General features: G+C 48.8%; 6 protein-coding genes across 6 annotated transcripts; 2 read left to right on the forward strand and 4 right to left on the reverse strand.

The window, feature by feature from the left end:
• Positions 1-1,966: 1,966 nt before the first annotated feature.
• On the forward strand, positions 1,967-2,243 carry BABINDRAFT_118750 (uncharacterized protein). The gene has a single exon (XM_019126920.1). It carries the CDS (start codon positions 2,001-2,003, stop codon positions 2,160-2,162), a length of 162 nt encoding a protein of 53 aa, XP_018986308.1. The 5' UTR covers positions 1,967-2,000; the 3' UTR covers positions 2,163-2,243.
• Positions 2,244-2,325: 82 nt separating this feature from the next.
• On the reverse strand, positions 2,326-3,740 carry BABINDRAFT_160405 (NAD(P)-dependent alcohol dehydrogenase). Its single transcript, XM_019128210.1, has one exon. The coding sequence runs from the start codon at positions 3,716-3,718 to the stop codon at positions 2,633-2,635; it is 1,086 nt and encodes a 361-aa protein (XP_018986309.1). The 5' UTR covers positions 3,719-3,740; the 3' UTR covers positions 2,326-2,632.
• Positions 3,741-4,745: 1,005 nt separating this feature from the next.
• On the reverse strand, positions 4,746-6,083 carry BABINDRAFT_170700 (threonine/serine exporter family protein; the record flags this gene model as incomplete). The annotated part of the gene is made up of 1 exon (XM_019130762.1): positions 4,746-6,083. One exon carries the CDS (start codon positions 6,081-6,083, stop codon positions 4,746-4,748), a length of 1,338 nt encoding a protein of 445 aa, XP_018986310.1.
• A 1,787-nt stretch (positions 6,084-7,870) lies between these two features.
• BABINDRAFT_118753 (uncharacterized protein) lies at positions 7,871-8,224 on the reverse strand. The gene has a single exon (XM_019126921.1). The coding sequence runs from the start codon at positions 8,182-8,184 to the stop codon at positions 7,954-7,956; it is 231 nt and encodes a 76-aa protein (XP_018986311.1). The 5' UTR covers positions 8,185-8,224; the 3' UTR covers positions 7,871-7,953.
• Positions 8,225-10,041: 1,817 nt separating this feature from the next.
• Positions 10,042-12,543, forward strand: IML2 (Iml2p; the record flags this gene model as incomplete). The annotated part of the gene is made up of 1 exon (XM_019132519.1): positions 10,042-12,543. One exon carries the CDS (start codon positions 10,042-10,044, stop codon positions 12,541-12,543), a length of 2,502 nt encoding a protein of 833 aa, XP_018986312.1.
• A 485-nt stretch (positions 12,544-13,028) lies between these two features.
• BABINDRAFT_6842 (TauD/TfdA dioxygenase family protein) lies at positions 13,029-14,261 on the reverse strand (the record flags this gene model as incomplete). Its single annotated transcript, XM_019132520.1, has 2 exons — positions 13,029-13,499; positions 13,548-14,261. 2 exons carry the CDS (start codon positions 14,259-14,261, stop codon positions 13,029-13,031), a joined length of 1,185 nt encoding a protein of 394 aa, XP_018986313.1.
• Between the last annotated feature and the right edge of the window lie 447 nt (positions 14,262-14,708).

A 14,708-nucleotide genomic window follows, 5' to 3' on the forward strand; every position in this document is an offset into this window, starting at 1 on the left:
ACGACTGTTCCCTCATACGAGCAATGCTCTTCACGGCAGACTTGCGGGACTGCGGAAGGCTGCTGGTAGAAAGGTCTTTGCTTTGTGTTTTGAACTCGCCAAGGAGGTGATTGAGATTCCCAGAGCTCTGGCTGGCGTAGTAATCCAAAAAATCCAGCGACGAATCGTCAAACACCGGGGGTTTCCGTTTCGGCTTCCTATCCGTGTCCAACGTAAGCGTCTCCGTATGGTTGATCGAGTCTGACTCAGACTTGTGGAGCTCAAATTTGTCGCTGTTGATACTGCTGACACCCACAGAGTTGAGTGACATTTGGCTCGTACTGGCAGCTAGCATTGGAGGGGGCGATCTGTATGGAAGATCGCCTTCGTGACTGGACACCGAACTGAGTGTTAGGGGGGTTGACTGGATGCGCACTCCCAGGATTGGAATCGGCCTGTGGATCTTTTGCGGCATCGCAAAATCGTCGTAATCGTCTGTGGAATCCTTTCGGAAGGACTTTTTGAAAAAGGCAGATAGCAGACGGCCAGAGGAGTCGGAAAAGTCCAGTGAGAGCCGTTGTGGGTTCTTAGCTGGTGTGCGGAGCGTGTGTCTTTTCATCACCTCGGAAGTGGGGTTGCGGTCGCTTTCAGTCGACTGGCGCGGTCGAACCAAAACGTCGACGGATGAGCGGCGTTGTGAGAGGGATATCTGGTCAGTGGAAGTGCTACGCAGGTAGTAGGGGGTTGTCCTAGCCAGGTCTGAGGGGGTTTCCTGCCTTTGCAAGGACACCGGATCTTCTTGGACGGTTGGCTTTGGCTCAATTGACTCTTTTAGCATATCATAGCCTCTTTGTGCGATTCCTCTAGAGTGGGTTTCGATGTACGATTGTCGCTTACTTAGTATTTCCAGCTGCATTTCCAGACCACCAAACATACGGTGCCTCTCCTGATGTGGCGCTCTGGGCACCGGAGCTGAAATACGGAGCTTCTGAAAGCCGGTCTCCTCATTTTTGGGTATCAGTACTTCTGACCGGTGTTCTTTCTGGCTTTCCCGCTGACCATCCAAGTAAAAGTCGTACGACCCCCTGCGGCTTGTATCGCTTGATATTACCAGGTAGTTGGAAAGAGACGGGGACCTGGGGCCAAAACCATCCCAGTAATTTGTATAACGGCCCAAATCAGGGGTTCCGGGCGAAGGTAACGTGTGTTCGTCTTTGGGTGACACGGATTTCTCCTCAACGGTAGCAGCCGCAGCCGCAGCTAGGGCCAAAGGGGCCACTGACAGCAGATTATGGGTCGAGTGTCTCTTAAAGATCGGCGAAGGCTTTGAAACCGTCTTGCGACTGTAACTAGTGTTTCCGCTGGAAGGAGTGGGAACCAGCTCTGAGGATCCCACAGGAAGGGAAAAGTATGACAGAGAGTGTGGAAGCGGCGGTCGGGGGGAGGCTACCCCAGGACTGCGTCCGCCACGGGACGCCGGATGTTGACTCAGGTTGGGAATGGTGAGGTGTAGCGTCAGAGGTTTGGCATGCGACGGACGCACAGACTCGGTGGATGATTTCTTAAACATCAGCGTGGCTGTCCGGGCCGCTAATTGGGCCGCTGAAGAGGCTTGTATCGGTTCTGGCCGTGTGTTAGGCGACGGGAGGCCCAACGCCAGGGCTTTGTGTTTATGTAGACCCATGTAGGGGAAACTGTGAAGATTATCAGCGACGATATACTATATTTGAATATTATAAATATGTGTGGTTAGCTGATTTCAGGGTTCTTTGGGGGAGTAACAAGGTGTGTATTTGGGGGAAATCAACAGACGTTGTTAGCCGCTATATGTTCATGTTGATGTTATGCAAGCACTGCGGATCAGTGAATGGGCCGTGCACGCCCTGTTACGGGACAGAGATAGCACGCCTACGCACGGAGGGTTTCAGAATTATATAGAGGATTTGCTAGATAAATGTGATAAAATTGGGTACAAATTGCTGGAATAGTGCGATTTAGGAGTGTCGAGACACGTTGGGGGAATGGAACTATTTAGCTCCAGTCGCATGCGCCACAATAACCAAATTGGAAACAAAGTGGCGGTGGAGAGATCTGGACTTGGGGGATATGAACCGGCGTTCTACAAGATTGGATCCATCTCTGTTTGGCTATTTCCTTGTAGAAATATAGATTCTTCTAATTGAATAAAATCCAAATTCCGGCAGCTTACGTTCTCCAGAGCTGGTTACATGGCTATCTGGTCAACCGTTATAATCACTTACGGCATATATTTGGGCTTCTGAGATAAAGCAATACCAGATAGAATATAGTACAAAATCGGATATTAAAAATAAATATAAAATATATTGGTGATACTTTACGGAAAGGGGTTACTGAAAGTCACTGAGAAAAAAGCCCTAGGGTGATGAAGCTGAGCTATATTGCAACACCGAGTCACCCCCAAGCGCATAATATGCAACAACAGCTACTAAGGTTGAATCCTTGTTATGGTTACTAAGGGAATTTTCGCATAGATTTTGACTCAGAATAGGATACCAAAAAAATAGTTCCTTGATTTCAGCTCGCGCTTCGTAGCTATCGCTGATGCTGCTTTAGTATCCAAGCCACATTTTACCTTACCGAAATCATATATTTTACACAAGAGAGTCTAGCTTTACCTCTTGAAAGCCTGGTCGTAGTTGGTTAAGGTAGTTCTGTATCTAACATGGTTGAACATACACTTTTCCAACCCTTGCTTGACACCCTCCTCGGAGATTGGCACCTCCTCAACCCAACACTTGACGTTGTGAGCAGCGGCAAGCTCCAACATCTCTTCCATTTCGTGGCGGGAACCCAAATGGGTAGAGCCCATAAGACACCCGTTCTTGATGAAGGAGAACGGAGAGACTTTGTAGTCGTCATCTGGCAACCCAACGTTGACCCAGACGGCGTTGATGTTTAAGGTGGACAAGTAGGCGTTCAAGTCAAAGCCCTCGACAGAATCGGCAGTACAGATAACCACGTCCAACTTGTACTTGTAGGCTTCATTCCAGCCTTCCTTCTCGGTAGTGATGTAGTGGTCAGCACCCAACTTAAGCGCGTCTTCCTTCTTTTTGTCGTTTCTGGAGAAGGCGTAGACCTCGGCCCCCATGGCCTTGCCTAACATGATGGCGGCATGGCCCAAGCCACCGATACCGACTACGCCCACCTTTTTGCCCTTGGCGACACCGAAACGCTTCATTGGGGAGTAGACAGTGATACCGGCACACAACAATGGCGCGGTGGTGTTGGTGTCAAGAGAAGCTGGGATCCTGAAGACAAAGTACTCATGGACTCTGATATGAGAGGCGTACCCGCCGTGGGAGAACTCGCCGTTGGGGTAGATGTCATTGTACGTGTCAACCCATTGTGGGCAGTAGGTCTCGTTTCCGGACTTGCAGACGTCACACTTGAGACAGGCCCAGACCTGCGCACCGACACCGACCCTGTCACCGAGCTTGAACTTAGAGGTGTCGACCTCAGCACCAACCCTGACAATCTTACCAATAATTTCATGCCCGACAACGAGCGGCGATACCTTATTCTTGCCCCACCCTTCGGCGGTCTGGTGGACGTCGGAACCGCAGACACCACAGGCCTGGATTTCGATATCGATATCGTGGGATTCAAAGGTCTTTGGAACAAAGTCGATGAGTTTGGCCTCGGACCACTTCTGGGTGTCGTGGATAGCGTAGCCTTGGAAAGTATCTGGGTAAACCATTGTGTGATGGAATGTGAAAAAAGGAGGGCAAAATGTGGAAGGGATTAGGGAAACCTCCTTTATATAGTAATTACGCGAAGGGAGAGAAATCAGATACTCTCCCGGATTTTTTCAGAGGGCTACTCTACCTGCATAGTATGGGGAAATGGAGTCTATTGCACTGCCGGCGTTTCCCTTTGGGCTCTCGCACGTTTTGGTCATCCTGCAGACTCTAAGCAACTTTTACGGAAAAACATTGGGCCCGATGATAAGCTCAAAGTACAGGGCTGTACGATTACAGCGTTGCTATGGGTTTTCGGGAGACACCTTTCCATGAAGTACATGTCAGATTCTCGGGTATTATTGACGACTAAAGCCATTAGTATATAGACAGTAATAATGCTGGCTTCTTCTTCGGGTTATATCCTGCAGTATCTGTCTCGCTTTCGGCGATGACGTCATGAGCAGAGTTTTAACGGAATTCTTCAATGCACATACATCAATATACACTTCTGTGACGGTCCAAAAGGTCTTGTGATAGGGTTGTTGGGCGCATTTAGCAATTTTTTTTTGACAGAGAATGAAAGTTAAGCAGCGGGATGGCGATATATATCTAGCACTCGTGTTCCATTGTGAAATGAGCCAAAATGTAGACCTTTGAATATACTACAACATAGGCTCTTGTGCTATTCCGAGTATAATCAGGTAAATGGAAAAAGGGCTTGAGCACTTCAAGGGCTACGCTTATGGTGAATCAAACATCTTCATACCGTGTATAATCAACCGTATGCGTAATGGTGAAATCTTCATACTATATAACACCTCGCCATTTCCCTTGAGCCCAAGGCGTGGGCCTAGATTATTGGTGCAGCTATACATCTACACCTGGTCTCTGCAATCAGTAAGTTACATACACCAATTTCAAAGAATCTATACCACGTATCTACCGCGTAAGTTCTACAACGTCACAAAAATAAAGAGGACCGAGATTTATCAAATATCGTTACGGCAACACTACCGGCAACTGGGAATATATAAACCCTCCAGGCTACATCGTGAAGAGCCCCGTTCCAGACCGCTTCTTACCAAACGGATAGACCACAATAGCGGCGGCAAATAACCCCACGGAAATTCCGATAGCTACCTGCATCATCGTTATTCCGAAACTCAAGCTCGAGGAACTAGTTGTATCGGTACTGGTCTTTGTCCCGTTGCTCACAATCTGGTTCGCAGACGTGACGCCAGCGAGCAAGGAGTTTTGTGAGGCAATCCCCAGGGGAACTTGGACAAATATGGCAGGCAACATTGCCAGCACAGCCATCCCGTGACCTAGCCGGGAATACAAGTTCCCCAATACCCCAATAACAAAGGCACCAATCGCCGAGGTAAACTCAGTCGCGCTTGTGAAATGCAAGCCCGCAAAGTAATTCGCCACGTAGGCTACACCTGAGATGATCACCATCACCGGAAGCTGCGAGAACCGCGCCTGGTTGACTAAGCCTAGTCCAATGGTGAAACCCGGTACAAAAATGAATCGGAACCATGGATTCAACTGGGTAGGGCATTGTGTTTCGGAGGTCGCGTTTTTATCAATCCAGCCATACAAAGCAGCACCCAACGTGATACCAAACCCGAGAAGAAGCGAGTAGATAATAGCGTAGAACATCCGCACCGCTCCCGCCACCAAGTTCCGGGATTGAAGCTCCAATGACCCACATAAAATGATATAGCCCGGGAGAATTAACGCAAGGGAACCCTGAGTGATGGCAGCAAAACAAAAGAGGTTACCCCCCCGAATTGACCCCAAAGCGCGCGCGAGGAAGCTCACAACAATAGATGCAGCTACCTCAAACACACTGGTGTAGAGGTTCGACCGAGGCGACACATAGTACCGTAAAATCCCCACGAGAACCCCTACTCCGAAACACATGGGCATATCCACCCAGCCTCCCCGAAACCCAAACGGAGCAACCATCGAGGACGCAAAACCGTAGATAAGCACACATGCCCATGGAGGGTACCTCGCACGAGAGGCTAATAGCTCGTCTAGCTTCACCAGTGCCTCGCCCACTCCCATCAAATCGTGCACCACATCCTTGTAGATACGGTGGGTATCGTGCAATTTAGAAAGATCCACCCCCTCGGCGCACCGGACCAAGTGCATTTCCGATGTTCTGGTTGCAGCGTCGCCAAACGAAACTAGCATACAACCAGGAAAGTATATGAACTGACCGTCAAGCTCGAGCACCTTCGTGGTGAGCATCATATACTCCTCAAGACGATGGGAGGGTGCGCCGTAGAGCATCAAAGCTTTGCACATACGGAGAATGAAGCGCTGACGGTGGAGAATATCGGCGATGTGCACGGTGATACGGGCTTGTGCCATTTCAGCGGTGTTGCGTTTCTTGTGCCTCCGCCTTTGGCGATAGTTTGACGCGTTTTTTTTGAGGGTGGCGGAAACATAGTTCCGGGGCTTTTCCCCGGCTTTTCCCTTGACCGCTTTTTTGTTGAACATGGGCATAGTACTCTCAAAAGAGTTGAGCGAGCTTGTGCGGGTATGAGGAGGATCCTTGGGTAAGATCTCATCCAAGTTGTAGTCATATTCGTCGTCTGAGATGGACCCCGGAAACTGGGTGCTTTGTGGCTCACTCCGGTGCGAATGCTTGAACTTATGCAATTTCGACCTTAACTTTGTCATATCAAGCATGGAACTGCTGCCTTTGTGAAGAGAGTTGGTGGTATATGGGGTTATGGTTCCAGAGGTAGTGTCCCCGGACTGGTCTTCAAGACGTTTCTGCTCCTGGTACAACTGCAAAAGGGACGATAAAACACCGCCCTGGGGGACAGGGACAGTTTCGGTCAAAGGAACCCCATCAATATTGCCTCCAATATGGCTGACCTCCTTCGCCAAGTCATCCAAGTCTTGTCTAAGGAGATAATCGGGCGCATTAAATTGCATATCACGTTCGCTTTGGGCAAGAGTGGTAGACGATTGGAGTAGCGTTTTCGAGGAACCAGTCATGCTGGAGTGGTGTCTTAGCTTAGAGCCGTGGTTGAGGTGCGACTGAAAAATGCCTGATTGTACCAATCGCCGCGCCTCAAGCTCCACCGGATCGAGACCGGTATTTATGTCTCTCATCTCAATGTCGTGGCCCTGAACATGACTCAAAATTGGGGGTCTTCCTGTAGCTCCCTCTGGGCTGCGGCCGAATATCGAGGCTCTTCTGTAAGGAATCCCTTTCGGAGCGCTTTTATCCCCGTCAATTCTCTCAGATATATCATTATGACCACCGCCAATCATGCTTTCTTCGTCATGAACCTTTTTTCGATCGGTAAAATGGTTGTTTCCACCAGGTGCAAGACCCCCTCCAATGGATAAAACTTTCTGGAAGAACGAGTCGGACTGTAAGTGTTCGGGAATGGGAATACCTTCGTGGTGAGCATCTGCCAGAGAAAGGAGGTCTGACGGATGGAAATGCTGGAGGGTGCTTAAACGGCGCTTAACCCGGCTTTTGAATGATTCCAGGTGTTTATCTACCTGGGTAAATTCATGAGGAGAAGCCCGAAGGCGGTCATGTGAGTCGCCGTCAGAAATGGTCTCTTCCTCTGTGGTGACATCGTCGTCGTCGAGGTCCTCATCACTATGGTGTCCTTTCAGATTCATCAAGGTTTTAGCGAGGCCGTGATCCTCAGGTAATTCATCTCGGACATTGAAGACTTGTTCATCGTCACTATCACTAAAGTCCTGTCTTTTTATCTTGGACGGGTTCACAAAAGAGAGATTACCGCGGCGGAATATTGGCGGGTCCTCGCTTGTAGGACTAGGACTCTCAGGTGACGTCTGAAAATATGAATTCGAGGGCGACTGCTGGTCAGGATGGAATGGGAGTAACGAGTTTACACCCCCGATGGGAAGATCACGCGTGTGTAAAACGCGCTCGGGAGGTCTCCTAGTGAATAGCTTGGATTTCCTTTTCTGGGCGGCAATGGATGGCAACTCTGGGAACTGAATGTTGGAAGGGGGAAGCTCATCATCGGAAGAATACGGTGACAGAGAATGAAGAGATTTGTCGGAACTAGATGGATCCATCTTGCGCGATCTGTCTGTGTGCTAGTAGGTATAGGTGAAAAGCTGCTGGATTGGTAGTCTCATATACAGGCTTGAACGGAGTCACTAATGGAGTCACTATAGCACAAAACAGATTTTGAACCTTCAAGACCAACCGTTTAAATCTGACGTATTAGCAGGAATAGATTCAGGCAAAAGTTGAATTCTTGCAGTACAGGTTTCCTCCCTTATCTGTTTCTGAGACTTGGAGTGGTTTAGAAGGGCTCGGAAAAACATGCGTGCATGCATTACGGCGCATGCACAATGAGGTCAGACATCCGCTGTTACACACTAAACGGGAAAATAGACAGGGATAAGAAGAAAATTTCATTGCTACCAAGTCAAAGTTTGAGACGAGAAACGTCCAAGTGGTATACATAGCAAGATTTCATCACTGGCTACCACAGAGATCTGATGTGCGGTAAAACACGTCCAGGCTAACTGTGTGGCCTGCATATAATGTTCCACCTTTGCATCTACGTCATCGAGCATTGCCTGGTGGGGCTGGCCCTTAACGGCTCTTGCGACAGACAGGATAATGGTAATACCGCATCATTTCGTATGAATTGAGCAACATATATAACTCCAGTATTATCAGGGATAACGCCAGTATAGGTTTCTTATATCTAGAAACGCGAAATTGGGGGAAAAAAAAGTGGGAATAGTTGAATTCCCAAATAACCTCTCGTCAATTTTTTTTATTGCGTATTGTACGGAGTAAAACTATTCAACGTATACCCGGCTTTCATGGCATGGGGTTCCTCACATCATGCTTTTATATCCCCTTGGAGGAGGATCAAAACATTTATTACATAAAAGTTATCGATTGGAAAACTCGAAGTCAACCGTTGGCAAAATAAGGCAAGTTGCTTGGCTATGAAGGAGTAGATATGAGGGGATGCATCCAAATATCGTAAAGTCAACACGTGATGGACACCTAAGATAACGAGCTTATGGAACGATACACCAGTCAGTTATCAATCCGAGACAAGTATCGTCCGGATTTGTATACTGAATGCCATCGAAGAGAGGTCGAGAGCCCTATCAGTGGATTCTTAGTCAATAGGCGCCGCGAGGCGGAGTTTCATACGACTTAGTACATATTATATAGCCCCTAGTCACATATAACGTGGTATAATACTGCACTCACACGATAAAACGTATACTATGGCCCCATGTACTTTTGTCAATAATTTTTAAGTGCTCTATGTTTCTCATAGAGCATTTGGGGATGAAAACCTAATCTCAGTGCGCACTTCCTCACACATTCCTACTTGTTCAAGGATGCCAATCCATTATGCTAATCATTGTGTTCGGCGCAGGACAATGAATGCTTGTTTGGGAGAGGCGCAAGCAAGAACTCAGTTCGTATCAGAGAAACGAATCCTGGTACGAAAGGCGAAGATACCATAATTCAGTGGTGGCCAGCCGTTAGAGTGTCATAAATTTCTCGGTTCATGCGGCCAGTGATATCCCGTGAGGTTTAGCAGTTGTCATACGTGGCGGAAGTCGATACACAAGTACTAGTGTTACTAAGGTCGATACAGCAGGTATTTCACCATTAATCCCAGACTATTAGTAGACTATGTCTAGGATCTTCGAATATACCAGTCTTCTAGTATAGTCAGGTAGATGGTAATATAAATCCGGCGAACAGCGCCCAACAAATCTGTGGCCCGCTCGTTTATGTCCACCTCGCCGATAAGTCGCTCAACTAGGCCTCCCTAATTCGCACGTCTCCCCACATCACGCACCGAATCGGGAGGAGGTGGAAGAGTCTCAACGCGACACCCGGCGGGTAGTCAAGCTGGCAATTTGATCCAAGAGCACCCTCCTCGCGTATTTACAGGCATCTACCACTTTGCTCACTCACAAACCACTCTAGTATCAGACCGAAGTTCTCCTACTTCTTTCGAGATCAGATACAGGCCTCCCAACCGTTTCGCTTCGCTGCCCCAAGCATCTACGTTTCTGATCCGCCTGAATTACCGCCTCACTTTCTGTGAAAAGGTTTAGTGCGCTATTTCACCATCTCGCAAGCCTTGAAACGACGGCTATCCCATCTTCAAGGCGGTCTTTTTTTTCATTGCTCATCTGAAACGGTCTCCTTCAATCTGCCTTCTGAAGCTGATTTCACATTATCTAAACCAGCCAACCTTTTCCTAATTCTGAATTTTCTATCTTACATCTGAAACGGTCTCCATTTCATCCGATCTTCTTTACCTCTACTCATCCTATGTTAAAGGCTCTCGGATTGTCCAAATCGACGGAGCCAGTGGCCACGGCAGAGGAAAAAACAGCGCAAATCCTCAATGAGGTCCAAGACTTTGAGCTCACGCTCCGCGCGATGGATTATGTGCTTGATGACCGTGCAGAAGAGGGCATTAACCTTATCAAAGCCAAACAAGACGAACACACCATTTTCAAGCTTGGCCTCGGCGTTGTGGAGTTCCTCGAGGCCACTTTGGGGTTTGAGCCGGAAACGATGCGCAAAGCCTTCGTCACGTTGCAGCTGGCTGAGACGATGTCGCTGCGCGATCGCGCCAAGTTTCAGAAGAACAAGCTCAAAACGTCGTCTGTGTATCCGCCGGGCACCGAGTACGCCGTTATGTACGCCGAGTCCAACCTTCTCTCGGCCTTGATCATGTTGCTATCTGAAAGTGTCATCGAGTCAGCCAAAGCCTTGTACAAGTTGCGCAAGGCGTATCACACGCTCGACGAGATCAACCGAACGATGCTCGAATATCTGACGCCGTTGCTGAAGCTCCAGAACCCCAGCACCGCGTCATTTGGGTCGACAACCTCCACCACCTCCTTCGCTGACATCCCGTTCCCTTTGTCCGATAAGCAGATGAGCGACACGAAGTTGATCGCGCGTGTGGATAAGGTTTTTCAGATGCGCCGCAGTCGCATCCGAGGCGCGCACATCGGCAATTCGCCATTGGTGGATCGATTGAGAAGTACCTTGGGGGTGATTACAAAGGGAACTGCTATCGGCTCCGGCTCGGCATCTCCAGAAAATGCCGTTTCGGATACCATTGCCTCACAAAACGCTACGTCAGAAAATGCCACCTCGGAAGATTCTGCCTCCTCGGAAACCTCTGCTTCTGCGGAGGTATCACTGGAATTCGATATCGATAATGATAAGGCCACAATTGATGAGTTCATCCACTCGGGGGTCAACTTGTGCTTCGGAATCCTCCAGGTGGTGCTCCTGTTAATTCCACCGGCCATCGGGAAGGTGCTCCTGGTGGTTGGCTTCAAGGGCTCGCGCGAACAGGGCCTCAAGATGCTCTGGGAAGCCGCTAACGAACGTAACATCCACGGGGGAATCGCTCTTTTGGCCTTGCTTGTTTTCTACGACGGTCCATTCCAGTTCACCGACCTGGACTTTGACGTTCCAGATAGCTTGCCTGGCATGGAGGGGCTTGCTAATGACGACTTAGCTCCGGCAAAGTCTGTGGCAACCACCCTAGATGATGAAATGACTCTTGTTTCGGTTCTAGGTGTTGGTGGCGGCGTCTTGGGTAAGACTGAAGACGATGCAGAGGCCGACGACTTCTATTCTGTCAAATCCAACGAAGCAATACCGGCGCCGGGTCCCCACGTCCTGGAGACGTACACACACACGCCGCTGACGCTTCTCAGACCGGGCATCAAGCTCGAGACGGCCCTTCTCAGGGCGCGTGCGCTCTTCCCGAACTCCGCTCTCTGGCTCTTGCAGGAAGGACGGATGCTTGCGTCACAGGGCAAGCTAGCGGAGGCGGTGGCAATCATGAGCAACCCTGCAGAAATCGCGCACATCCAGATGAAGCAGGTCGAGGCGTTGCTCATCTATGACCGTGCGATGATCTTGTTGTTTCTCCACGAGTACGAGCGTGCGGCGGCTGACTTCTTGTTGCTAGTGGAAAAGAATGCATGGTCGCATGGTCTCTACACATATTTTGCCGGCTGCTGCTATCTCGAGATCTACCGGATGTTGAAGCTCGGCATCTACACGTTGAAGAGCGCGGAGGATTTGGCATTGAGCAAGGTCGAGGCCATGGTCAAGTACAGGAAGTTGGCGGAAACAACCATCTTGGAGGCTCCTTTGTTGGTTGGGAAGAAAAAGTTTTTGGCCAAAACCATGCCGTTTGACAAGTTCTTGCTCCGCAAAATCGACTCGTTTGAGAAAACCCAGAAGGCATACAAACTTGCCAGTATTGTTGATGCGGTGGGTGTTTCGCCGATTCATGAACTCAAGTACTTCTGGAACGGGTATAACCGCATGCCACGCGTGGAGTTGGAGATTTCGCTCAGGATGTTGGGCTACTCTGGGGCTGTGGGCACCGCTTTTTCTCTCAACGACTCCCAGGCGATGTATCCGCTCTCCTTCCCCGAGTCTAAGGATGATGCCATGATCCGCTACACGTTGCAGGCCATTGCGCTTCGTCGCTTAGGCTACATCCAGAAGGGCCAGCGGCTCGTGGATACCAAGGTCATTCCCCAGATCATGACGTCACCTGCGCTGGCACCCGCCGCGCAATTCCATTTTCATAAATTGACCCACGACCCGTGGTTGTACCCAGCCGTCTTCTATGAGCGCGCCTTGTTCACGTGGAAGCTGCAGGGCGAGTGCGGCTTGAAGGAAGCCAAGGAGTGGTTAAAGCGCGCCGAGGTTGTGGGTGAGGGCGATTACGAGTTGAGTACCCGAACCTCCATGAAGATCAAGGCAGCGGTAGACCGTTTAAACAGTTAGGTGAAATATTAATTATTTCAAATTTTTTTACCAAACATGGTGCTAAGCCGCTTGCTGGTTATGGAATACGGCTCGCTGTAGTTATCCGATTGCTTTGTATAACCTGCGTTCTTCCCCTAGGACGTCATGAAGCGTGATCTTAATTATCCTATCTGAAGACGGCTTTGCGGTAGATCAAAGAACTAGAAGTTACTCATTTCTTAAGTTATCCGATTCTTCCAAGGCCAACTTTGTGGAGTAAAACAGTCTGATGGGAGTCTGGTTCGGAAAGCCATATAGATCGGTGTTATCTACAAATAGTTTCTGGGCCATCCAGTAGCATCAATAAAAGGCTCAATCTAATTTTCTTTTGGCTAGGTAGAGGAAAGCGTGGGGTCGTTAATAACACTCTCTACATACGTTACACACCCTACATCTTCACCTAATAAAGGTGGGAATGACAGAATGATATTGAATAAATACTGGGTGTAAACCTTTTAGACTCATTACTGAATAGACAAGCCCTGGCTCTCGCGCTGTGACTTTGATTGAGGGTCAAAGTAGGGAAGCTCGGCCAACGACGTTACTCGGGTCCCGTGACGTGGCTCGGTGTTTTCGTAATCCCAGATGGCATTGTGTTGCGAAACTCTGTTGTCCCATAGGGCAGATGTTCCTAGCCCTTTCTTTGTTGGCTCCCAGTTGAAACGTACCTGGATGCCCAAGTTCTTTTCAAACACTCTAAACAAATACTCCAAAAGCACCTTGGACTCGCCTGGTTCCAATCCAACAATTCTGTCAGTCATGGCACGATTGACATAGAGAGACTTCCACCCAGTGACCGGGTGGGTTCTAACAATAGGGTGTTCTCTTTCAATACGCCTTTTCCCGTTTAACGGATCGTTTCTGTCAAAGTATTTATGAGCCGAGACGTAAACAGCCTTCTTACCGATCAAGAACTCTTGCAACGCAGGAGACAACTTGTCATAAGCCGCTTATCCGGAAGCCCAGGCAGTATCGCCCCCAACCTGCGGAATGGTGTCGTTGTGGAGATGAGTGATCCCCGCTGGTTGGTGTTCGTGGACCAAGTCAGTGTGCCACCCGGATCTAGGTTGCTTAAAGGTACTGTTATAGCCAATTTGGGTATAGTATTCCGGCCAGATGATGGAAATCCCCTCGAGGCCAGGGACGTGTTGGGCCTGTGGATGCTTTTCCACCTGGCCGTAGTACTCTCCCAACTCCAATTGCTTCTGAGGAGACAAGTCCTGATCGCGGAAGAAGACCACCACTCTTTCGGCGATCAAAAGGGCCAATTCGTCTCTCTGTTGATCCGTCAAAGCCTGTAACCGCAACCCCACAATCTCGGTCCCGATGTGCTTGGTCAAGTGGCGAACCTCTGTGGCTGCTCCAAACAATGCCTTCTTCTCGGGGTCAGCGTTCTTCCCCCGTTCGGTATACGGAAAATCTTTGTTTCTGACCGCATAGGCCTCATCCACGAAGGTTGGGATTTCGGTCTGAGGTGGGGCCTCTGGGTAACCCTTGCTGGTGTCGATACCGTACTTTTTGTAACGGGCAAGGGTTGGAGCTGGGAGGAGATAGGCAAAAGAAGCATAGCCACCTGTTGGCTTTCCTTTCGTCAAATCGACGAGAGTTTCTTTCCCTTGGCCTGGAACATTTCCAAGATAGGTGGTTTTCGAGGGATGAGAGACGGTTTTGGCTTCAATGGCAGTATAAAGAGTCATAGTTATAAAAGCTGAGTGTTTAAAAGAGCTGGTTGAGGATGAAACTCATGGCATAATCCGGACATCCCGTCGCTTATATACTCTATTCTTTAATCATAATTCGGTTAATTAAGCCTATACCCAATTATGAGCGAGTAATCGAATTAACCTAGCAATTAAGATAGTTATTCAAACCACTAGGAGATTTAGTTGTACTGTGGGGGTGTGGGCATAGTTGTGGGTACGCAAGACCATCGCTAAACCGACAAGATCGTGTCCACACTGAACTTACACAGTTTATACCTTACTGTTTACAAGATGGATAAGGGGTAAATAAAGGTGATTTTATGCTTACTAATGCCTCAATATTAGACTTTCGTTTACTTCTCTTGGAGGTGTTAGTGTGGAAATAAGCCAGGGTAGTGTGTCCGTCAGGATTTTAGATCCAAATATATCATTTGTTGTCCT

This window comes from Babjeviella inositovora (assembly GCF_001661335.1).
Source record: "Babjeviella inositovora NRRL Y-12698 unplaced genomic scaffold BABINscaffold_3, whole genome shotgun sequence".
In the NCBI taxonomy this organism is placed as follows: Eukaryota; Fungi; Ascomycota; class Pichiomycetes; order Serinales; genus Babjeviella; species Babjeviella inositovora.